The sequence below is a fragment of the Triturus cristatus genome, chromosome 12, assembly GCF_964204655.1.
Source record: "Triturus cristatus chromosome 12, aTriCri1.1, whole genome shotgun sequence".
Classification (NCBI taxonomy): Eukaryota; Metazoa; Chordata; class Amphibia; order Caudata; family Salamandridae; genus Triturus; species Triturus cristatus.
The window spans coordinates 732,614,678-732,639,697 of NC_140595.1; the positions used below are offsets into that span (position 1 = coordinate 732,614,678).

Sequence of the window (25,020 nt, forward strand, 5' to 3'; positions counted from 1 at the left end):
GGCTACGAAAGAGGTGCCCCACCACATTCCACACAGGGCCACAGGCCGACCCAAGCTGCCCAGCCTCTTCGCGGCCGGGGACGTGGTGCCCAGCTCCCTGGATCTGGGGGCCAGCGGGTGGGCCAGTCCACCAATGCCCCCTCTGCAGCAGCCTCCAAACCTTCCTAGTCCAGCCTTTTCAGGGCCGCCAGTGGTTGGCAGGATCCGCCATTACCACCCCCAATGGCACATCATGTCGGAAAGGTGGGTTTTACGGATAGTCCGGAGGGGCTACTCCCTCCCCTTCGAGACTACCCCTCCCTCCATGCCACCAACAGTCCGAGGATCACTTGGCCCTTCTCAGTCAGGAAGTTGCATCTCTCTTGGCCAATGGAGCTATTGAGCGAGTCCCTGTGCCAGAAGTAGGTTGTGGTTGTTACTCCCACTACTTCCTGGTACCCAAGAAGGATAAAGGCCTGCGCCCAATCTTGGATCTCAGGGACGTCAACCGCTTCCTCCGGAAGGAGAAGTTCAAATGTTGACATTAGCCCAGGTCCTCTCTGAACTCGACCCTGGAGACTGGATGGTAGCGTTGGACTTGCAGGATGCTTACTTACACATCCCCGTCCTGCCAGCCCACAGGCGTTACCTACGGTTCACGGCAGGCCACAAGTATTTTCAGTTTACAGTGCTCTCCTTTGGCCTTAGCAGCGCCCCTCGGGTGTTCACGAAAGTGATGGCGGTTGTCACAGCTCATCTGCGCAGATCAGGAGTTCCAGTCTTTCCCTATCTCGAAGTCACATCCGATTCCCTCTCAGAAGCTCCTTTTCATCGGAGCAGTTCTGGATACAGGGCGATTTAGGGCTTATCCTCCCGAGCTGCGAGTCCGGAATATTTGGGCTATGATACCGCGGTTTCAGCCTCTATCCTGCATTTCTGTGAGAATGACCCTAAGGCTGCTGAGCCAGATGGCCTCCTGAATCCTGCTGGTGGATCATGCCAGGTGGCATTTGCCGGCTCTGCAGTGGGACCTGAAGTTCCAGTGAGCGCAGCATCAGGGGAATCTTTCCGATTGCGTCCAGATCTCAGGACGCACTGCACACCAATTGCAGTGGTGGCTAACGGACCAGGATTGGATCAACGCGAGATCCCTCTCCTTTCCCCAACCAGAGTTCACAGTGGTGACGGATGCGTCACTCCTGGGATGGGGCGGCCACATGGGAGAGGCGGTGATCAGAGGTCTCTGGTCTCCGGCGGAGTCCGGGCTCCACATCAATTTTCTGGAGCTCTGGGCGATTCGTTTGGCACTGAAGGCATTCCTTCCTTCTGTCAAATGAAGGGTAGTGCAGGTGTTCACGGTCAACACCACCGCCATGTGGTACTACAAAAAGCAGGGCGGGATGGGGTCCTGGACCCTGTGTCGATAGGCTCTTTGCCTTTGGATGTAGCTGGAACATCAGAGCATGTCCCTGGTGGTTCAACACCTGGCAGGTTCTCTGAACGCCAAGGCGGACCAACTTGGCTGCTGGTGCATGATGGATCACGAATGGCGTCTCACTTGTATGTGGTGCAAGGCCTCTCTCAGCATCGGAGAGAGCCTTGGTTAGATCTGTTTGCCACCGTAGAGAACGCACAATGTCAGCAGTTCTGTGCGTTGGAATTTTCAAGGTGGCACTCGCTCTGCTATGCTTTTCGCCACTAGTGAAATTGCGGTCTTCTATACGCTTTTCCGCCTATACCACTTCTGCCTAGAGTGCTGAACAAGATAAAGCACGACCGGACCCATGTCATTGTTGTGGCTCCGGACTGGGCACAAAGAGTCTGGTATCCCGAGCTCTTGAAAATGGCCATAGATCATCCGAACAGAGTGCCTCTTCGGGAGGATCTTCTGTCGCTGCATCAAGGGACGGTTCTCCTCCCGAACCTGTCCAGCCTCCACCTCCATACGTGGAGATTGAGTGGCGACAGTTAACAGCTTTCGAACTTCCTCCCAAAGTCTGTAATGTCATCTTGGCAGCCAGGTGTCCCTCTACAAACACAGTATATGCCTGGAACACATTTGTGGCATGGTGTGCAGCAAAGACTGTGGATCCCCTTTCTGCCCCTCTTTCTGAGGTTCTCCTATTCATCCTTGCTTTGGCCCAGCAGGGCTCTGCTTTGGGCACCCTTAAAGGCTATCTTTTGGCCATTTCGACCTTTCTTCACCTTCCTGATCAGCCTTCTCTTTTCAAGTCCTCGGTAAATAGATTTCTTAAGGGCAATACTCACCTTTCCTCCTATTCCTTTCATAATGCCCCAGTGGGACTTGCATTACAAGACACATACATACATACATCTGGTCTTAACTTACCTTATGTGCGCTCCCTTTGAGCCCATGCATAATTGTCCCCTCAGACTCTTGATTTTAAAAACTGCTTTTCTGGTTGCCATCACCTCTGCTCGCAGGGTGAGTGAGCTTCAGGCTCTATCTTCGAGACCTCTTTTTCTTGCTGTCCATCTGGACAAGGTTTTCCTTCGAACTAGGCCTTCTTTTCTACCCAAAGTGTTTACCTCTTTCCAAATAGGACAGACGATCACTTTGCCCACCTTCTTCCCGTCCCCGTGTCCTTCCAAGGAGAAGGAAAGACTCCCCCGTCTGGATCCAAAACGTGCATTATCATTTTATCTGGATTGCACAAAACATTTCTGGGTGGACGATCAACTCTTTGTGGGCTTTGTGGGTGAAAAGAAAGGTGGGGCTGTGCAAAAAGATCTGTTATTCCTTGGCGAAAAAGGAGCCTCCAGTAGGACTACGCGCCCATTCCACCAGGGCGACGGCAGCCACTACTGCTTTGGGACGTGAAGTCCCCCTCAGTGACATTTGCCAGGCAGTCACGTGGGCATCGCTGCACACGCTCACTAAACATTATTGCCTGGGTAGTCAAGTCCGGAGAGACGGCTTCTTTGGCCGTTCAGTTCTCCAGGACTTTCTGGTGTTAACTTAATTCGCAGACCCACCTCCGGGGTTGGTATTACTGGGGTATCCATTCTAAGGTAAGTAGTGTATAACTAATAGTCTCTTTCAGATGAACAAATTACTTACCTTCGGTAACGAAATCTGTAAGAGACATATATTAGTTATTGATTCCTTACCGCCCCACCCATCCTCCCCGTTCTGCTATTTGACTTCTAGAGTAAGGAACTCCCTTTCAGGGCCCTAGTTTTGTGCACCAGTGGTCCCTGTTTTGCATGGCTCTGCACTTCTGGCGTGGAATGCCGTGTAAAAGAACTGACGTCAGCGTGCAGGGGCAGCGTCTAAGTAGATGCTGCAATGACATTTCGGCCATCACAACACTGCCGACGAATGCGGAGTCGACTGATGCCACCTACCAACTCGCAGGGGTACTGCTGAGAACAAATTGTCCGTATTCAGTCTGATGCCAGGGGGTAATTCTAAGGTAAGGAATTCATAATGAATATATGTATCTTACAGATATCGTTACCTAAGGTCAGTAACTTGTTCTTCAAGCCCATATCGTAGATACAGCATGTCTCAAAGCGACAGCGCAAACATTGCCTTTTCGAGACCTAAAAGCACTGTTTCTGGACCAAGATCTAGCTTTCTTCCAAGTTTTGGTGGTGGTCTGTTCAGCGGTTCAGTTTGTAGTAATGTCTAAAATCTATGGAAAATTCCAAGGGGGAAAAGCGCTTTTGGACCCCCCTTTTTCTCAGTATCCACTTGATGCACCACCTCAAAACTTTCCAGGCAGCAGCTTACATGACTGGCAAACTAGTTAAGTATTTGGGAAGTTTAGTGAAACGGCACCATAGTTATTAGCAAAATAAAAAGCGCTGTTCCTATGAACATTAAGTCCTAACTATAACTACCTACTGGGGACCGCCAGTATATTTTTCAAACACACACACACACACTGAAGTACAAGTACAGAAATGCTTTTTATGAGGAGTTGTCAAGGTGTTGGTACAAAACCGGTTCTGTTATGATGTAAATATACTCATAAATATGAGTGATATTTGAGCATATTCCAGGCATTCGTGCAGTAAGTAGGGCAGCATACCCACTCTGTACTAGGTAACCAAATTATAATTCATGGAATTAAGTTCAGTCTAATCATGTTCGTTTTATGTTGGTATACCCATTGTAGTTTGTATGTGATTTTTGTTGGAACTCAACTGCTCAAATGCCACCCATTCTGAGCAGTCTTGAGAAAGGTTGTGGTCTAGAAAATGATTGGTCATTTTAGTAGTTATGACACCATCTAATGTTGCTACGATGTTCACACATGTGGACATGGATATTTCTAGAGATTATACCAATGTACAAGGTGTTAATGTAGCTTTTGATCCCTTTGTGATTAGTGTAAAGTGTTTGGAAATAAAGAGCTATGCAGAATCATCATAGCAATCATTGTGCCAAAGATAATCACAATATTGAAGTAACACTTAATTTCTTGTTCCCCAGCAAGGACATGTGCGTCTCACTTGCCTGAAAGCGCTGCAGGGCCTGTACAGCCAAAAGGATATGGCAGGGAAACTAGAGCTGTTTACCAGTCGCTTTAAGGTAAGAGTTTAATATTCATGCAAACAAGAAATTAAGATCAAGCTTCAGATTGTGCATGTTTATCGTTTAAGTTGGCTATTGATGAGTATAGTCTCAATCAGTACTTTAATGTATGGGAATACATCGGTGCAAGCTTGGAATGTCTATGGCAAATTATTTGGATTATAATATTTGTTAAATCAAATCTGCTTGTAGGAGAGTCTTACATTCGCCCAGTTTATACACTGAAATGATCCCTTCTAGGTGAGGTGTAGGGTTCTGGGCAAATGACTAATTCCGAGTGGAAATCCATGTTTCTATATGTATATGGAGCACAGTTGCCTGGAAGTTAAAAATTCACTCTGGCATAATTGGTGAATGTGGAGAATATGTGGTAAACTTTCTGTAGTTGAGGTTTAAACTCCTTCTGGATGAGAGTGTGGCATGATTCTCAGGAAAGGAGTAGATCCGGCGCTCTTGCTTCCTGGATGGAGAGCATTTCAAGGCCAGATAAAGGATTCCCATAGATTGCAGTGCATCATTACTTAAACAAAAAGGTGTTTTAAACAAAAAGGTACGAATACTAGAGCTTATCATGCTTCCACCTGATTGATTGACTGATGTGTTTCTGCCAGCCTGGAGCTCATATTTTTGGTTTAGTGCAGTATTGTTCTTTGGGAGATAAAACTTGTGGAATTTTTCAATTGCTACTGTTGATGCACAGTAACAGCACCTGAAAAGTTAGTGCGAAAATCGGAACATTTGTTCTTAAATTTTATCTCGCCCATCGTATTTAGTTTAGCACTGAAATCCCCTCACTGTTGTGAGATATATTTGATGGAGACAATTGTGCCGTGTAGGAGAGTAGGATCTGCTTCACATGGGTACCCCGAGTGCCTTATAAGCCCCTAGTATATGGTATACTATGTACCTAGGGCATAGGTACCACAGAGGCCTACCAGGGGCTGAAGCATGTATTATGCCACCCCTGGGAAGCACTCCAAAATGACACCACAGGTTTGCTACTGCAGCCTGGGTAAGGTGGTGCCTGCACCCCTTACTATGGTATAGGCTACCTATATCACTACCATTGCACAAACATATAAAACCTATAAGTCACTCTTATGGCAGGCCTTAACAATCCTGAAGGCAGAGTACTTGGTTTTTATGCGAGAGGGAGCCCCTGCATGAGCAGAGCCCCTCTGCAGTGTTCGGAGTACCTCCTCTGATGCTGTTTGTGGTGCAGCCTGACCATATACTCTAAGTGCATTATAACCTCGCGGTAAATGCTAACTTTGGGCTGGCTGCACGGAAACATGTTGTGTGTGATGTCAAACGCTTTGGAATACTCCCCCCTTCCAGTTCTGGCGGCAGGGTAGCATTCCACCCTTCTAGAGTGAGAGACATGTTCACACTGGTCTTCCCGGTAAAAGACTTTCTACAGCCCTGGCATCACAAAATGGATGCCACTGCCACAGACACGGGTCTGGCCTCCTGCTGCTGACTGAAACACCGGCAGGGGAGGCCTGGACAGTAGGTTTCCTGTCCCAGGGAGGTGTAACCACCTCCCCAGACAGGTAGATGTGTATTGGGGCTGGGCGGGAGCACTCTCTGGTGCTTTGAAGTCCTGCACTGGGGGCACACTTGGTGTCCCTGTGCATAGTCCAGTTCAAACTGCTTGCAGGGGCTACCTGCCCCTGCTCTGGCGCGAAACTGGACAAAGTAAATGGGTGTAACCACCCCTCTTTCCAAAACCTCCCATAGGTGGGTCCCTAGAGTATGTCCAACCCCCAAACTTTGTATAAGTATGGGAACCCAGTCCATGCGACTTTGGATTACCCTGGACGAAACTCTGCAACATATATCCTGGACCTTCGTTCTTTTTCAGCTAGAAGACTGAAGAAATCTCCCTTGAGATCAAGGAGTGACTCCCCCGCTTGGCAGGCACCAAAGAAGCAACTGTCCAGTCTGCAATTCTGAAGCTCCCACCGGACGCCAAAGTCTCTGCAGAGGTGGATTTCCAGATTTCCCTGAGGCTACCCTGAGTCCACAGCAAAGCTGAGGCCCGTGACTATCGTGGTTGATGTGGAACCGTGACCCCTGGACACCGTGATCTTTTGCTGCTCCATTATCTTCCAGGTCTTCCTCGAAGTTGTGCTTTGGGCTCCGAGTAGCCCCAGCCTTGAGCACCTCCTGCACCGAAGATCGCTGGCCTCCACTCCACAAGTGACCCGTGGACCAGTTTCAAGTGCGACCGCTCAAGGCTCCTTCGCGATCGCTAGCCCGTTGGCTAGTAGGCCCCCACGAAGGCAACTCCTCTTCTGATTGGGCTTTCCTGGTTGCTCCAGAAGTGCCCTGACTTACCCTCGCTGGGTGAGTCCCCCAGACCTTGCTGGTCTGCACCGACGTCCTTTTTCTATTTCCAAGTGACTTGCCGTTGCCAAGGCTTGTTGGGTCCAATCTGGTCGCCGACTCCGCAGCACTCGTCAGACTTCGTGGGACAGCTCGAATTCAGCTCCTGGTAGTTATCGGTGCCTCCTGGACCTCGTGGCTGAAGAATCAAGACACCCGTCAACTCACCTGAAGCACCCGACATTTGTGGGCATTGGACTATCGTGCCCTTGGTCACTGGTAAGTCTCTGTCCCCTCTGCTTTCAGGTTCTTTCTATCCTCGATCCAGGCTTGGACCTCTCCGGACACTTCTCCTCTTCACGACAACAGCACTTCCGTGCCAGCTTCCATTGAAAACAGCGACGCTACCCAACACCATTTGACACCTATGCACCCAGCTTCCCTGGGTGAGGTAACTCGAGTACTCCAGTGCTCCCGTGGGTGTTGGCCCTAGACACCTCAAAGTCCAAAAGGGTTCGCTCGTAGTCATCCTCTAAGTGTCCTTAAACTCTTAATTTCCAACCGCGACTTTCCTCATAGGAGTTAACGGTGATTCGCGGCTGTGTTCTCACACTGCATGCGTCCCCCGTGGGTCCCCTGTGTCACTACCTTGGGTGGTTCCTTGTGGCCCAAGCACTTCTACAGGCTCTAGGCTTTGTCTCTAGTTCAGTCGTGGTTTATTGGTATAAGGTTTGGTACGCCCCTAGGGCCCCAAATGTGTATTTGTGCTATTATTGTTGAATACTGACTTGTAACTTAAGTACTTCGAACTCCAGCCTCATAAAGACTAGAGGGGTGTGTTTTATCTTCAATACATATATTTTAAATATATACCCGGTGTTGTTGTTGGTCATTCAAGAGATTATAGACTGGTAAAACAAGCTGCTTTACATTCCTTCAAGACTTAGCCTGAAGGCTGCTCTCCATAGCTACCACTAGGATAGCTTTCAATAAAGGTTCTTTTTAACCTATCACCATAAGGGTTTGATTAGACTGATACAAGGTGCCCACTATAACTAGTGGAGAGCATATATCAGGCCAACTTCTCACATGCAGGCTGCCATTTTATATCTGAAAGAAACACGTTAGTTAGATTCCTCACCTTAGAATATTCCCAGGCGTCAGGCTGGATCCGGAAAGATTTTTCATCAGCAATACCCTTGCGCGTCACTAGGCGTCGTCTGCGGCTCCGCGTCCGTTGTCGTGCGCCGGGATGACGTCGTCTGAGTACTTGGACGCCGCCCTCACGCGCTGACGTCAGTTCTTCTTTTTTCCGTGCCAGACAGCGCCGATCCGGGAAGAGCATACCCTTTTAGTCATTTTTTGACTAAACTTTTTTGACTCTTTTGGTCTATTCTCGTTGACTCGACTCTGGTGCCAGTAGGATGCCTGGTTTTAAACCTTGTGACTCCTGTCACCGACTGATTTCGGTTACGGAACCCCACCGCCGGTGCCTCTACTACCTTGGGGCCGACCATGATGCCGAGTCGTGCCTCGAGTGCCGGTCCCCCGCAAGCTACTCGAGCTCCGGCAGTCGGCTCTACGCCGTTCACGGTGCCGGTCGAGGAGGAGGTCGAGGGACCGGTCGCGGAGCCGCAGCCATCACCACTCGTCTGGTTCCAAGTCTTCGGGTAAGTCGAAGCATAGTAAGAAGTCCAAAAGGCGACATCGCTCTTCGGGCTCCCCTTGCCGGTCGCGCGACTCGGCTGAGGGTTCGGGTGGTACCACCCATGCGGCTCTGTCACGTCCCCATACCCGCCGCTCCCTGGGTCTGACGCGACTCCGGCGGAGATCAGTGCCTTCCTCTCGGCCTTGAGAGGCCTGGCTCCTGCCGGCGCGCCTTCGGGCCCCGCGGGCTCGACTGGGAGGCCTAGCGAGCCGGCGGCTCCGGCCCCGGTGCCATCGTCGCCCCCGGTCCTGACGCCGCAGGTTCCCGCGGGATCCAGGCCTGGATCCCAGTCGGCACTGGTCGACCTCACGACCCCTCCGCCGACTCCGGTGCCACCCCCGGCGCTGCCTTCGGACGTCGCCGTTCCCCGGTTCAGTCCCGGTCCGGGCCCGGCGTTGGAGCGGCGCCGTGCGCCGCACCCGACGCCGATGGTTGGCAATTTAATCTTCTGCCCGGCTCAGATCATTCCACCTGTCTACCAGGAATCGGATGACGGTGATGACTGGGAGGGGTCTGATGACCCTCTGGCCCGGCAGGGCCAGTTATCACATGACTGGGGAGACGAGCTGGGGGATGCCAGTGGTCTTGACACCTCCCCTGACACTGGCTTCATCTCTCCTCCGACCGTGGCTTCGGAGGAAAGTGCTGCATTTTCTGTGGTGCTGCGCAAGGCGGCCGAAGTCTTTGGGCTGGAGCTACCTGCTGTGGCCGTGAGGACTAACCTCCTCACAGAAGTGCTCCAACCGTCAGCAAGCTCCTCAGAGCCTCTGCTGCAGTTTAATGAAGCACTAGTGGACGTTCTGAAGGGCACCTGGTCCAAGCCCTCCACAGTACCTCCTGTGCTCCGGGCAACCCCAGTTTTCTGTCCATGCACCCTTCGCCCGAGAGCCTGGTTATCCAGGCCTCTACTTCCCAGACCTCCTTCCCATCCGCTCCCCCGGATTGGGAATCCAAGAGAATAGAACAGTTTGGTAAGAAGCTGTTCTCCTCCCTTAGTTTGGGTTTGCGGTCTATTAACACCGCTTGTCTCTTGGACCTTTACTCCCACTCCCTGTGGAATAGGGTGGAGGACGTGCTGCCCCAGTGTCCGGAGGAGGCCCGGACACGGCTCGCCCAGGCTCTTGCCGAGGGACGGGATGCAGCGCAGCATGCAATCCGATGTGGACTGGACACTACAGACTAGCTGGGTAGGGCAATTTCTACCACGGTGGCGCTTCGTCGCCACGCCTGGCTGTGGTCCACGAGCTTTTCTGGGGATGTCCAGAGCACCCTCATGGACATGCCCTTCGATGGCAGTCACCTTTTTGGCGACCCCCTCATGTCCGCCTAGTCACAGGCCGCAGAACCAACCTCCACGCAGACATGGATTTCGCCGAGGCGGTACAGGGTTAAACGTGCCGGTCCATCCACATCTACCCCGGCAGCATCCGCCTCAAAGCCCTCCTAGTCCGTGCTTTCAGGCCCATTCCACGCCAGTGGGAGGCAGAGTTCGCCATCACCTGTGTAGGAAGGTGGATATCTGACTATGGTTACCCCCAACTTTTTGCCTAGTGTCTAGCTGGTTTTTCGACTTAGTTGGCCTGAGATCCTGCCATTCAGGGTCTCAGGCTGTCTGCTCTCTCTTTAAAATGGACTCCATGTACCCTAGGTACATAACCAATTGGTAAGGATCACCTTATTGGACCCTGTACAGTGTACCCTAGGTACCCAGGGCATAGGTGTACCCTAGGCCTCCCAGGGGCTGCAGCATGTATTATGCCACCCCTGGCCTGGCCTTCCAATCAGACACAACTGGCTGATCACTCAGCTGGGGCAAGGTCGTGTAATCACCCCTTGCTTAGATATAGTATATCTATATCTACCTTATATATAGACACATGTGTACCTATCAGTCACTCCTATGGCAGGCCTTAACAATCCTGGAGGCAGAGTGCTTGGTAACATGTGAGATGGTGCTCTAGCATGAGCTGAGCCTGTCTGCAGCTTTCGGAACCATGTCCTTATAGCTGTTCTATGATATAGCCTACCATATACTCTTAAAGTGCCTTATAATCTTAAACGGTTATGGTAACTATGGTTGGGCTGTATCAAAACATGTCGTGTAGGGTGTCTAACACTTTGGAATAATTCCCCCATACCATTTCTGGTGATGAGGATATTATTCCCCCCTTCTAGAGGGAGAGACATGTTAAAATCCTACTTTGCTGTGTAACCTCTGACCAAAGCCTCAGCATCACAAAATGGATGCTGCTGCCACAGACACAAGTCTGACCTCCTGCTGCTGGGAGTGATCCCAGCCAGGGAGGCCTGGACAATAGGTTTCCTGCTTGGGGAGGTGCTAGCACCTCCCCAGACAGCCTTTAGTGTATTGGGGCAGGGTGGGCTGAAAGGAATGAGACATGCCTGGGGCACACAAGGTGTTCCTTGCATAGTCCAGTTCAAACCGGCGCTGGGGCACTCCAGCCCCAGCTCTGGCGCGAAACTGGACAAAGGGAAGTGGGTGTAACCACCCCCTCCCAGGTCCCACCCATAAGGCGTGACCTAGCAGGTATCCCAGCCCCCCAGATTAGTATAAGAGTGGGAGTTGGGCCTCAAGACTTTAGATTATCCTGAACCTGCAAAACTGAACAGAAACTCTGGACCTTCGACATTCGACGAAAGAAGAAGACTGAAGAATCTCCCTTGTAGCCAAGGAGTGGCTACCCTGTGCAAACAGGCACCATCAAGTGACTACCCTTTGCTTTGTGAAACGTTCGACGAGGAACCGACTGCAGAGCCCGACCAGAGCCTTGATTTCCAGACTTCTCCGACCCTCATCCACATCTGCAGCAGAGCTGAGATCCGTGGAGGCGACGAGCGACGTGGGACCGGCTACCTGGGAAAAGTGGCTAAGTAACTTACAGCGCAGCTTCTGAGGTACCCTCGAAGTTGTGCACCGGGGATTGAGAAGCCCCAACCCCAAGCACCATCTGCACCGAAGACCAGCCCCCCACACTCCACGAGTCCTGCGTGGGGCCCTTCAGCATTTTCCTGCTTGCCGCGTCTGTCCGGTTGCTTGCCCGCTGGCTAGTGGCCTTTGTGACGACGCTCTCTGAAATCTTCTGCGCTGGTTTGGCTCCTCCAGACTGGCTCCCGCTTCTCTGCAAAGAAGAAGCACCCCAGACCTTCCTGGTCTGCACCAGAAGCAAGTCCCTTGTTCTTCGTGGGTTCCGCTTGCCAAGGCTTGGTGAGTCCTAGTCCAACTTCGACGCCGCCGACAGCAAGAGCCTTCGTGGGACAGCTCGCCTCCTGGTCCTGGTCGTCCTCGACGCTTCCTGGTCCTCCTGGCTGCAGCGACAAGCTTCACCTTCACCTGCAACTCTTCACGACATCGCCTGGTTCCTTCCTGGTTCCACGTGGTCACTGGCTAGTGACCTTGACTCTGTCCCCTCTGCTTGCAGGTTTCTTCTCTTCTTGATCCCAGCCTTGGGATCCACCGGACACTCTTCACTGACTGCCTGTCAGCATCTTTCTTCAGGCATCCATAGGAGTCGACGACGAAAACGACGCATCTTCACCCCTATGCACCCGCAGCCTGTGGGCTAGGTAACTTGGGTACTCCGGTGCTCATCAGGATAGTGACTATCCTAGTGTCTAGTTTTCAAGTCTCAACTTCCTAGCTACTCCGGAAGTGTCCTAAATCTATCTATTTCTAAACTGTACTATTGCTATTGACTTTTACGCATTACGCGTGAGTGTTTCCACTCTGCACACGAATCCCGTGGGCCTCCCACTTCCTAACTAACGCTAGTGTAGTGTAGCCCCAGCGATTCCCTAGGCCTAGGCCTATTCTATTTCCGTGACAGTGGTTCTTATACCACTTATTTAGTATATGGTTTGCGTGGCCCCTAGGGCCTAACTGTATTACTTACCTGTGTGACTTACTGTATGCATTAATAAGACTGTGTTGTACTTACCTCTAAACTCATAAAGAGTGCTGAGGGTTTGCTAGAATAAATACACTTTATTTTATATATATATCTGTTGTGGTGTCCTTTCATTTGGTATTCAAGGGATTATATATGGTATCACAGCTGGCTTCACATGCCATTCAGAGTTTAGCCTAAGACTGCTCTTGTCCATGCTACCACTAGGATAGCTGGTCTATAAGGTTGACTTTACAACCAATCACCATAAGGGTATTTGGACTGATATAAGGTGTACACTATAACTAGTGACATCATACATCAGGCCAACTTCTCACAACCTGCTCCACTGACGCACCATCACATCGGACAGGTGGGTGCTGCAAATCGTCCGAAGGGGCTACTCCCTCCCCTTCGAGGCGACCCCTCCAGCCATGCCACCGCAGTACCACCGCATGTCTGGGGATCACTTGAATCCTCTGCAGGAGGAAGTTACGGCCCTCTTGGCCAAGGGGCCCATCGAGCGCGTTCCTGGTCCGGAAGTAGGTCGTGGTTGTTATTCCCACTACTTTCTGGTTCCCAAGAAGGGCAAAGGGGGCCTACGCCCTATCTTGGACCTCAGGAGTGTCAACGCCTTCCTCCGGAAGAAGAGGTTCAAGATGCTCACCTTAGCTCAGGTTCTGGCTGCCCTCGACACTGGAGACTGGATGGTAGCGTTGGACTTGCAGGACGCTTATTTCCACATCCCCGTCCTGCCGGCCCCCCAGCGTTACCTGCGGTTCAAGGTGGGCCAGGAGCATTTTCAGTTTACCGTGCTCCCCTTCGGCCTCACCAGTGCCCCTCAGGTGTTCACGAAAGTGATGTCGGTGGTCGCAGCTCATCTGCGCAGATTGGGGGTTCCAGTCTTCCCCTATCTCGACGACTGGTTGTTGAAGGCGGGCTCGCCCCAGGCAGTCGTCTCCCACCTCCAGACTACGACCGACCTCCTGCATTTGCTGGGGTTCTCCATCAATGTGCCGAAGTCGCATCCGAGTCCCTCCCAGAAGCTCCTCTTCATCGGAGCGGTTCTGGGCTCGGCGCAGTTCCGGGCCTATCCTCCGGAACAGCGGGTCTGGGATATTCAGGATCTGATTCCCATCTTTCGGCCTCTGTCCCGGGTTTCGGTCAGGTTGGTGCTGCGGCTTCTGGGTCTGATGGCCTCCTGCATCCTGCTGGTACATCACGCCAGGTGGCGGATGCGGGCTCTGCATCGGGGCAACCTGTCCGACCATGTCTTGATCTCGGAGGGCACTGCAAGACAGTTGCAGTGGTGGCTCACTGACCGCGATTGGGTCCCCAATCGGAGCATGTAGTGGTGACGGATGCATCCCTCCTGGGTTGGGAGCCCACATGGGAGAGGCGGAGATCAGAGGACTCTGGTCTCCGGCGGAGTCTCGGCTCCATATCAATCTTTTGGAGCTGAGAGCGATCTGACTTGCACTGAAGGCATTCCTTCCCGTTGTCCGGGGAAGTGTAGTGCAAGTGTTCACGGACAACACCACCGCCATGTGGTATTGCAACAAACCGGGCAGGGTGGGGTCGTGGACCCTTTGTCAGGAGGCTCTGCGCCTCTGGACATGGCTGGAACATCAGGGCATCACCCTGGTGGTTCAACATCTGGCGGGCTCTCTGAACGCCAGAGCAGACAAACTCAGCTGCCGGTGCATGATGGATCACGAATGGCGTCTCAACTCGGACGTGGCACAAGGCCTCTTTCAGCAGTGGGGAGAGCCTTGGTTAGATCTATTCGCCACCGAAGAGAACGCGCAATGTCGGCAGTTCTGCGCGTTGGAGTTTCCAAGGCGGCACTTGTTTGGGGACTCCTTTCGTCGCGAGTGGATGCGGTCTGTTGTACGCTTTTCCGCCTATACCACTTCTACCCAGAGTGCTGAAGAAGATCAGGCGTGACCGGGCCCAAGTCATCTTGGCGGCTCCGGATTTGGCACGAAGATATTGGTATCCTGAGCTACTCAGTCTGTCGATCGATCCCCCGGTACGACCGCCTCTTCAGGAGGACCTTCTGTCGCTGCAGCAGGGGACGGTCCTCCAGCCGAACCTGTTCAGGCTCCACCTCCATGCGTGGAGATTGAGCGGCGACGGTTGATGCCATTTGACTTGCCTCCTAAAGTCTGTGATGTGATTCTGGCAGCCAGGCGTCCCTCCACAAAATTGGTATACGCCTGCAGGTGGAACAAATTTGTGGCATAGTGCACAGCAAAGGCTGTGGATCCCCTTTCTGAGGTTCTCCTCTCCCTTCTTTCCATGGCCCAGCAGGGCTCTGCTCTGGGCACTCTTAAAGGTTATCTTTCTGCTATCTCTGCTTTCCTACGGCTCCCTGATCAGCCTTCTCTTTTCAAATCCCCTGTTTCTTGCTTCTTTAAGGGCATTACTCACATGTTTCCTCCTGTCCCTTTCATAATGCCTCAGTGGGATTTGAATCTGGTCTTGACGTTTCTGATGTGCGCTCCCTTTGAGCCACTTCATAATTGTCCCCTTTGTCTCTTGACGCTTAAGACTGCTTTCCTGGTGGCCATCACCTCTGCTAGATGGGTGAGTGAGCTCCAGGCTCGCTCTTCTAAGCCTCCTTTCCTTTCTGTCCATCCGGACAAAGTTATTCTCAGGACTCGTCCTTCCTTTCTTCCTAAGGTGGTGACTGCTTTTCACATCGGGCAGTCGGTTACCCTGCCCACCTTCTTTCCGCCTCTGCATCCCTCGAAAGAGGAAGAGAGGCACCACCGTCTGGACCCAGAACAGACGCTGTCCTTCTATTTGGATCGCACCAAGCAGTTCCTGGTGGACGACCAACTTGGTCGGTTATGTGGGCGCTAAGAAGGGACGAGCGGTGCACAAACGTTCCATCTCTCGGTGGGTCGTTTTGTGTATCAAGACCTGCTACTCCTTAGCTGAAAAAGGAACCTCCTGAGGGGCTGAGGGCCCATTCTACTCAGGCCACAGCGGCGACCACTGCCCTGGGACGGGGAATCGCTTTGCAGGACATTTGTCAGGCTGCAACGTGGGCCTCGCTGCACACGTTTGCCAAACATTATTGCCTGGACAGCCAAGTCCGGAGAGACTGCTTTTTTGACGTTCTGTTCTCCTGGACTTTCTGGTGTGATCTTTGTTCGCAGACCCACCACTGGGGTTGGTATTGCTGGGGTATCTATTTTAAGGTGAGGAATGTAACTAACGTGTTTCTTTCAGTTGAACAAGTTACTTACCTTCGGTAACAATATATCTGTAAGAAACATTAGTTAGTTAGATTCCTCACCGACCCACCCATCCTCCCCGTTCTGCGAACCGATATCTAGGGTTGAGGTCATCCCTTTGAGGGCCCTAGAATTTTTTGGCACCAGTGTCGTCTCTTGCATGGTCTGCGTTCCTGGCGCGGAAGGCTATGTAAAATAACTGATGTCAGCGCGCGAGGGCGGTGTCTAAGTTCTCCGACGTCATCCCGGCGCACGACGCCGACGACTGACGCGGAGCCGCAGACTGTGCCTAGCGACGTGCAAGGGTATTGCTGACGAAAAATCTTTTCTGATCCAGCCTGACACCTGGGGATATTCTAAGGTGAGGAATCGAAGTAACTAATGTTTCTTACAGATCTATCGTTCCCGAAGGTAAGTAACTTCTTCTTTTGTATTAATCTTTCTAATCTGTTCATAGTGTTTGAAAAAGAAAAATGACAATACATTTATCATGTCGTCGCTGTCTCAGTGCTGTGGCTTAAACTACTGGAAAGATATCTAAGAAAGACAACCCAAAAGAATTATACAAAGTCATACTGATTAATAAACTTCAGGCATATTTAGGTCATGTACCTATTGGAGTCAAGGCTGTTCTAATCTAGTAGAAATATTTTCTGAATCATAAATCCTATTTTGGTCCATTAATTCCCTAACATTGATCTTGTAGAAAATGATACTGTGTGATTTGGAACAGTTTAGGTTATCATGTCTTCTGGGATATAGTGAGGCAAAGATGTATGTTATCAGAGAGGAGGTAGATTGGTGATTGCAAGTAGTGGTTGCACAGCAATCTAGATTGCTCACTTTTCACAAGGATTGACTTATTTCCGGTACGATATAGTGCTAATAAAAATGCATAGGGAAGAACTGGTTTATAACAAATCATAATCTCTAAAAAATTTGTGATGAAGCTTACATGGAGCTAGAGTATAGAACATAGATGTTTTCACATATCTCCTGCTATTTTCCTTGTCTCCGTAAGGGTCTGTGGTTTGACCTTCAATTTTATACACCATGGTCTGTTTGGAAATCAAATATTAGGAATGCCAACAATTATATAATGTGGATAAAAATGTGCATTGTGTCCATCTTGATTCAAATCCTAAATTAATTTGATTTTCAATGCATGTTGTTCAGGATTTCTCATTGTGAACTAATTTAAAGTGACCGGTCTGCTTGACAGTATAATAAACATTTACTGCCAATGCTCTACATCTAGTTATCTCTGCAGCATGGAAATTTGAAATATTTCAAGGCTCTACGGGGATCAAATGCAATTGAAAACCCATTTCTTTAGACTTGAGTTAAGTAATTATACTGTAAAAAAAAGGAGTCAGATTAAAAAAAAATGAAAATACATTTCTGAAGTTCATTCCATGCTTGATCTATTTGCAAGTGTTGGGATGAGAATGTCTGCCACCTGGTGTACAGTTTAGTTTCCCTGCCCAACTGCGAATGCCTGGTATCCTGTTTTTTGATTTTTTTTGTCACAGCATACGGTTTTGCGAATCTTTAGTTGTGACCGGACTTTTTATTTGTCTCACTGGAGTGGAGGCCTCGTGGAAAGTTCCGCTGCTACATTCTAACCCAGGTCCTACGGCTAAATTCCATGTTAATATTTGTATGCATGTCAATGTGTGACCTGCACATGTGTATGAGTGAAAATGGGGAATGGAGGCCTGTGGATTCATTTTGGAAGTCTGGCCTGTTCATGTGCACAAGATGGAGGTGAGGTTTATTTTCCCTAGAACAGTGTAAGTGCATTGCTTACATTCTTGAATCTGGTGGGAGGTGATTTAGACACTAAAGTGGGGAAATAGGAGGCTGCTTCTGTTTAGAAATTCAGTTAGGTGCTTTTGGTGGAGGAGCTGCTGAAGGGTCTTTTAGGTGAGCCCAGACTGTGTTCTCCTACTGGTGACTTTTAAGCATGGCTGTTGATACCCAGGCACAGAATGCTTGCACCTCTTTGTGCCTCTGTTTTGGGTACTCCAACTTATAAATGGCCCTGCTGTGAGCAATGTGAGAAGTTGGCTTGATGTATGATGTCACTAGTTCTAGTGTACACCCTATATCAGTCCAAACAACCCTTATGGTGATTGGTTGTAAAGTCAACCTTATAGACCAGCTATCCTAGTGGTAGCATGGACAAGAGCAGTCTTAGGCTAAACTCTGAATGGCATGTGAAGCCAGCTGTGATACCATATATAATCCCCTGAATACCAAATGAAAGGACACCACAACAGATATATATATAAAATAAAGTGTATTTATTCTAGTCAAACCCTCAGCACTCTTTATGAGATTAGAGGTAAGTACAACACAGTCTTATTCAAGCATACATTAAGTCACACAGGTAAGTAATACAGTTAGACCCTAGGGGCCACACAAACCATATACTAAAGAAGTGGTATAAGGACCACTGTCACGGAAATAGAATAGGCCTAGGCCTAGGGAATCGCTGGGGCTACACTACACTAGCAACAGTTAGGAAGTGGGAGGCCCACGGGATTCAGGTGCAGAGTGGAAACACTCACGCGTAATGCGTAAAAGCCAATAGAATCACTAGCAGTTAGAAATAAGCCGTTTTAGGACACTTCTGGAGTAACTAGAAAGTCGAGACTCGGAAACTAGACCCTAGGATAGTCAATACCCTTGTGAGCACCGAAGTACCCAAGTTACCTAGCCCACGGGCTGCGGGTGCATAGGTGTGAACTTGCGTCGGGTTTCGTCGTGGACTTCTATGGATGCCTGAAGGAAAGTTGCTGACAGGAAGTCAGTGAAGAGTGTCCGGTGGATCACAAGGCCGGGATCAAGAAGAAAGGATACCTGCAAGCAGAAGGGACAGAGTCTGGGTCACTAGCCAGTGACCACGTGGAACCAGGAAGGAACCAGGCGATGTCATGAAGATGCAGGTGAAGAGGTGAAGCTTGTCGCAGCAGCCACGGGTACCAGGAGACGTCTAGGACGACCAGGACCAGGAGGCGAGCTGTCCCACGAAGGCTCTTGCTGTCGGCGGCGGCGAAGTCGAACTAGGACTCACCAAGTCTTGGCAAGCGGAACCCACGAAGAATGGAGGACTTGCTTCTGGTGCAGACCAGGAAGGTCTGGGGTGCTTCTCTTTTGCAGAGGAGCAGGAGCCAGTCTCGAGGAGCCAAACCAGCAGTGGAAAATCAAAGGTGTGTCGTCGCAAAGGTTGCTAGCCAACGGGCAAGCAACCGGACAGACGCGGCAAGCAGGAAAATGCAGAAGGGCCCCACGCAGGACTCGTGGAGTGTGGGGGGCTGATCTTCAGTGCAGATGGTGCTTGGGGTTTCTCAATCCCCGGTGCACAACTTCGAGGGTGCCTCAGAAGCTGCGCTGGAAGATACTCCCCACTTTTCTCAGGTAGCCGGTCCCACGTCTCTCGTCGCCTCCACGGATCTCAGCTCGGCTGTGGATGTGGATCAGGGTCGGAGAAGTCTGGAAGTCAAGGCTCTGGTCAGGCTCTGCAGTCGGTCCCTCGTAGAACTTCAGCAAAGCAAAGGGTAGTCTCTGGATGGTGCCTGTTTGCACAGGGTAGCCACTCCTTGGCCACAAGGGAGATTCTTCAGTCTTCTTCTTTCGTCGAATGTCGAAGGTCCAGAGTTTCTGTTCAAGTTGCAGGTTCAGGATAATCTAATCTCCTGGGGCCCAGCTACCACTCTTATCCAAATCTGGGGGGGCTGGGTTACCTGCTAGGTCACGCCTTATGGGTGGGACCTGGGAGGGGGGTGGTTACACCCCCTTCCCTTTGTCCAGTTTCGCGCCAGGACTGGGGCTGGAGAGCCCCAGCACCGGTTTGAACTGGACTATGCACGGGACACCTTGTGTGCCCCAGGCATGTCTCATTCTTTTCATCCCTCCCTGCCCCAATACACTAAGGCCTGTCTGGGGTGGTGCTCGCACCTCCCAAGGCAGGAAACCTATTGTCCAAGCCTCCCTTGCCGGGATCACTCTCAGCAGCAGGAGGTCAGACTCGTGTCTGTGGCAGCAGCATCCATTTTGTGATGCTGGGGCTCTGGTTAACTTTAACCGGGTAAGTAGGTTACAACATGTCTTCTCCCTCTAGAAGGGAGGGATAATATCCTCATCCTCATAAATGGGATGGGGGTATTATTCCAAAGTGTTAGACACCTTACACGACATGTTTTGATAAAGCCAAACCATAGTTACCATAACCGTTTAAGATTATAAGGCACTTAAAGAGTATATGGTAGGCTATATCATAGAACAGCTATAAGGACATGGTTCCGAAAGCTGCAGACAGGCTCAGCTCATGCTAGAGCACCATCTCACATGTTACCAAGCACTCTGCCTCCAGGATTGTTAAGGCCTGCCATAGGAGTGGCTGATAGGTACACATGTGTCTATATGTAAGTTAGGTATAGGAATACTACACCTAAGCAAGGGGTGATTACACGACCTTCCGCCAGCTGAGTGATCAGCCAGTTGTGTCATAATGGAAGGCCAGGCCAGGGGTGGCATAATACATGCTGCAGCCCCTGGTAGGCCTAGGGTACACCTATGCCCTGGGTACCTAAGGTACACTGTACAGGGGCCAATAAGGTGACCCTATCCAAATGGGTTATGCACCTAAAGTACATAGTATCAATTTAGAGAGAGAACAGCAGGGCTGTGGGTCTGATTAGCAGGCCCACAGCCACATCTAAGTAAAAAACCAGTAAAGCAAAAGCAAAAAGTGGGGGTGAACATAGAAAGCAGACCCTACTCTCCTACACAACCCCCCCCAAACTTAGGGACATTAAACTAACCTTGACCAGTTGAGTCTTCATGTTCTAAGTGGAGTCCATCTGCATTGGCATGGTCAGTCCCAGGTCTATGTTCCACTGTGAAGTCCATCCCCTGTAGGAAAATGGACCACCTAAGAAGTTTGGGATTTTCACCCTTCATCTGATTTAGCCACAAGAGGGGCTTATGGTCTGTCTGAATTTTGAAGTGAGTGCCAAACAAGTATGGCCTCAGCTTCTTCAGGGCCCAAACCACAGCAAAGGCCTCCCTCTCAATAGCTGACCAACGTTTCTCTCTAGGGGTCAGCCTTCTACTTATAAAAGCAATGGGCTGGTCTTGACCATCTATATTCAGTTGTGAAAGAACAGCTCCCACACCTAACTCAGAAGCATCTGTCTGGACAATGAACTCTTTGGAGTAGTCTGGACTTTTCAGAATAGGTGCACTGCACATGACCTGCTTCAGGTCATCAAATGCTTTTTGACAGCTTACTGTCCACTGAACTTTCTTTGGCATTTTCTTGGAGGTCAAGTCATTAAGTGGTGTCACAATGGACCCATAGTTCTTAACAAACTTTCTGTAGTACCCAGTCAGGCCCAAGAAAGCTCTGACCTGAGTCTGGGTAGTTGGAGGAGTCCAGTCCTTTATGGTCTGGATCTTGCTCTCCAGTGGTTGAACCTGACCCCCACCAACTAGGTGGCCCAGGTATACAACCTTGCTCTGCCCGATCTGGCACTTAGTGGCCTTGATAGTGAGGCCTGCCTTTTGCAGGGCCTCTAAAACATTCCTCAGGTGATCCTCCCAGGTGAGCTAAAGACAGCAATATCATCAAGATAAGCTGCACAATAATCATCCAACCCAGTAAGGACTTGATTCACCAACCTTTGGAAAGTGGCAGGTGCATTCTTCAAACCAAAGGTCATTACCACAAATTGATAATGTCCTCCTGGGGTCGAGAAAGCAGTTTTGGCCTTTGCATTCTCAGCTAGTCTGATTTGCCAGTAGCCTGCTGTCAGGTCAAATGTGCTCAAAAACTTAGCAGCTGCCAGTCTGTCAATGAGCTCATCTGCCCTAGGTATTGGGTGGGCATCTGTCCTAGTGACAGCATTGAGACCTCTGTAATCCACGCAAAACCTCATCTCTCTCTTACCATCTTGGGTGTGAGGTTTTGGCACAAGAACTACAGGACTAGCCCAAGGGCTCTCTGAAGGTTCAATGACTCCCAGCTCCAACATCTTTTGTACCTCAACTTTTATGCAGTCCCTGACATGGTCAGGTTGCCTGTAGTACTCTTCACAGGCAGACTGTCACCAGTGTCCACCTCATGGGTGCACCAGTTTGTCTGACTTGGGGTCAGAGAGAACATATGTCTGTAGGATTGCAGAACCTGTCTGCAGTCCTGTTGTTGATGGACAGTGAGGCTGTCAGAAAAGACCACACCATCAACTGAGCCATCATCAGGGTTCTGAGTCAACAGGTCTGGGAGAGGGTCGCTCTCTTCCTCCTGCCCCTCATCTGTAGCCATGAGTAAGCCCATGTCTGCCCTGTCAACATATGCCTTCAATCTGTTGACATGAAGCACCCTGTGGGGGCTTCTGGGAGTCCCAAGGTCCACCAAGTAGGTGACTTCTCCCTTTTTCTCAACAATAGTGTGGGGTCCAGACCATTTGTCTTGGAGTGCTGCTGGGGCCACTGGCTCCAACACCCACACTTTCTGCCCTGGCTGGTAAACAGTCAGCACAGCCTTTTGGTCATGCCAAGCTTTTTGGAGTTCTTGGCTTGCCTCAAGGTTTTTAGAAGCCTTCTTCATATACTCTGCCATCCTGGAGCGGAGACCAAGTACATAATCCACTATGTCAAGTTTGGGTTGTCTGAGAGGTCTCTCCCATCCTTCCCTTACTAAACACAGGAGTCCTCTTACAGGATGCCCAAACAAAAGCTCAAAAGGGCTGTAGCCAACCCCCTTTTGTGGGGCCTCTCTGTAAGCAAACAGAAGGCAGGGTAAAAGGATGTCCCATCTTCACCTAAGCTTGTCTGGTAAACCTTTTATCATTCCCTTTAGGGTCTTGTTGAATCTCTCAACAAGCCCATTGCACTGTGGGTGATAGGGTGTGGTGAATTTGTAGTTCACCCCACATTGCAGTCAAGTATCCTGACATGAAGTTGGCACCTCTGTCAGAAATGACCTCCTTTGGAAAGCCCACTCTGGAGAATACTCCAAGCAGGGCCCTTGCCACAACAGGGGCTGTTGTGGTCCTCAGGGGAATAGCTTCTGGATACCTGGTGGCATGGTCCACTATCACCAGTATAAATCTGTGCCCAGATGCTGTTTGTGGGTCCATTGGTCCTACATTATCTATGCCCACTCTTTCAAAGGGGACCCCCACCACAGGTAGTGGTATGAGGGGGGCCTTTGTGGTGCCACCTGATTTGCCACTGGCTTGGCAGGTGACACAGGAGCGACAAAACTCCTTGGTATCTTCTGACATATGGGGCCAGTGAAAGTGAGGGACAAGCCTGTCCCAAGTCTTGTTCTGGCCTAAATGTCCTGCAAGGGGAATATCATGGGCCAAGGTAAGAAGGAAGCCTCTGAACTTCAATGGTATGACCAACCTCCTGGATGCACCAGGCTTGGGGTCTCTAGCCTCTGAGTACAGTAGCCCTTCATCCCAATACACTCTATGGGTACCTTGAGCATTCCCTGCAGCCTCAGCAGCAGCCAGCTGTCTGAGGGGTTCAAGAGAGGGACAGTCTAATTGAGCCTGCCTCAGATCTGCCCTTGAAGGTCCCCCTGTCCCAAGAAACTCAACCTGATCAGGTTCAAGTTCTTCTAGGACAGTTCCTTCAGGGCTCTCAGAATCATCCTCCTGGGAGGGCTGATCCACTACCTGAGGCAGGGGGGAAGGCACAGCCTTAACCCTACTGCTCTTTCTCTTGGGTTGTGACTGGTCCATAGTTTCAGGATCCAGCACTTGTTCAGTGGTGCACTTTTTGGCCTGTGACCTGGTCACAGCAAGGACATGTGCATCTATCCCCAGCATTTCTGCATGGGTCCTATACTCCACTTCAGACCAAACTGAAGTTTCAAGATCATTGCCCAGTAAACACTCTACAGGAAGGTCTGAACTAACAACAACTTTCTTGAGGCCAGTTACCCCTCTTCAGGAGAAGTTAACAATAGCCACACTATGGGAGGTAGTGGCATTGCTAGCGTTGGTCACTAGGTAATTCTCACCTAGTATGATCTGTCCAGGGTCCACAAAGGCAGGTGTCACCATTGTGACACTAGCCCCAGTGTCCCTGTAGGCCTGAGCCATCCTATCATTGATAAAAGGAGTCTGTCTGTACTTGCCCAGGTTACTGGGGCCTACAGTAGAGGACAAAGCTAAGTCCCCATCACAGATCAGAACAGCCTGAGTAGGTATTCTGACTAGGCCAGAATCCTCCTCAGTTCCCAGGGTTAACCCTACTACACCCTTTTGCTGGGAACCACCACTTACAGCTGGACTAGGGGATACAGTTGCCTTAGGGGCAATGGTGGCTGGGGGCTTATCCTTTTTGGTGCACTCACTAAACCAATGTGAGTTGGACTTACAATAGTTGCACCATGGTTTCTTTTGGCCATCTTTCTTTTTATCCTTTTTGGGACCACCCTCCCCCTGAGCCTTTTGGGGGCCTGGTGAAGACTTCTGGTCTTTTTGTTTCTGATCATTACCCTTCTGGTCTGCCTTTTTCTGATCACCGCCCTGGTTCTGGTTTTTCTGCTTAACTCTAGTCCTGACCCATCTATCTGCCTTCTTTCCCAATTCTTGGGGAGAAGTCAGATGAGAATCAATCAGGTGTTGATGCAGTAGCTGGTTTTGACAGTTGTTAAGGATTTGTTCTCTCATGATCAAATTATACAATCCTGTATAGTCCTTAACCTTACTTCCCACTAGCCAGCCTTCCAGAGCCTTAGTGGCACAATCTACAAAGTCAGTCCAGTCCTGAGTCCGTGTCTTCTGGGTATCCCTGAACAACAACCTGTATTGTTCAGTGGTTAGGCCAAACCCATCAATCAGAGCACTCTTCAGGACAGTGTAATTGTCTGCATCCTCATCACTAACTGTGAGGAGCTTGTCTCTACCTTTCTCAGAAAAGGAGAGCCACAAGATAGCTGCCCACTGACTGTGGGGTACCTGCTGTACTTTGGAAGCTCTCTCCAAAGCATTTATCCATTTGTGGATGTCATCCCCACACTTGTAGGGAGGGACAATCTTGCTCAGGTTTCTATTATCATAGTGCCTGTCTCTATCCTTAAGGATATTGCTGCCACCAGTGGGTTCTGACCCACTTAACTTTTGCTCTCTAGCCAGAGCAAGCTTCTCCTTGGCAAGGGCAAGTTCTTCCCTCTGAATCCTCAGATTAGCTTCCCTCATTCTGGCTTCATGCTCCTTTCTCTCAGGGGAAGTCATTCCCCTGTGAGAGGAAGCATTAGAGATGCTA

At 50.3% G+C, this 25,020-nt stretch overlaps 1 protein-coding gene across 1 annotated transcript in view; it reads left to right on the top strand.

Annotated features, from left to right (window-relative positions):
• STAG3 (STAG3 cohesin complex component) overlaps positions 1-25,020 on the top strand; it is a 1,816,020-nt gene that overhangs the window by 702,641 nt on the left and 1,088,359 nt on the right. The window contains exon 11 of the mRNA XM_085637308.1: positions 4,442-4,540. Within this exon, the coding sequence (XP_085493434.1) occupies positions 4,442-4,540 (99 nt within the window). The remainder of the gene's footprint in view (positions 1-4,441; positions 4,541-25,020) is intronic.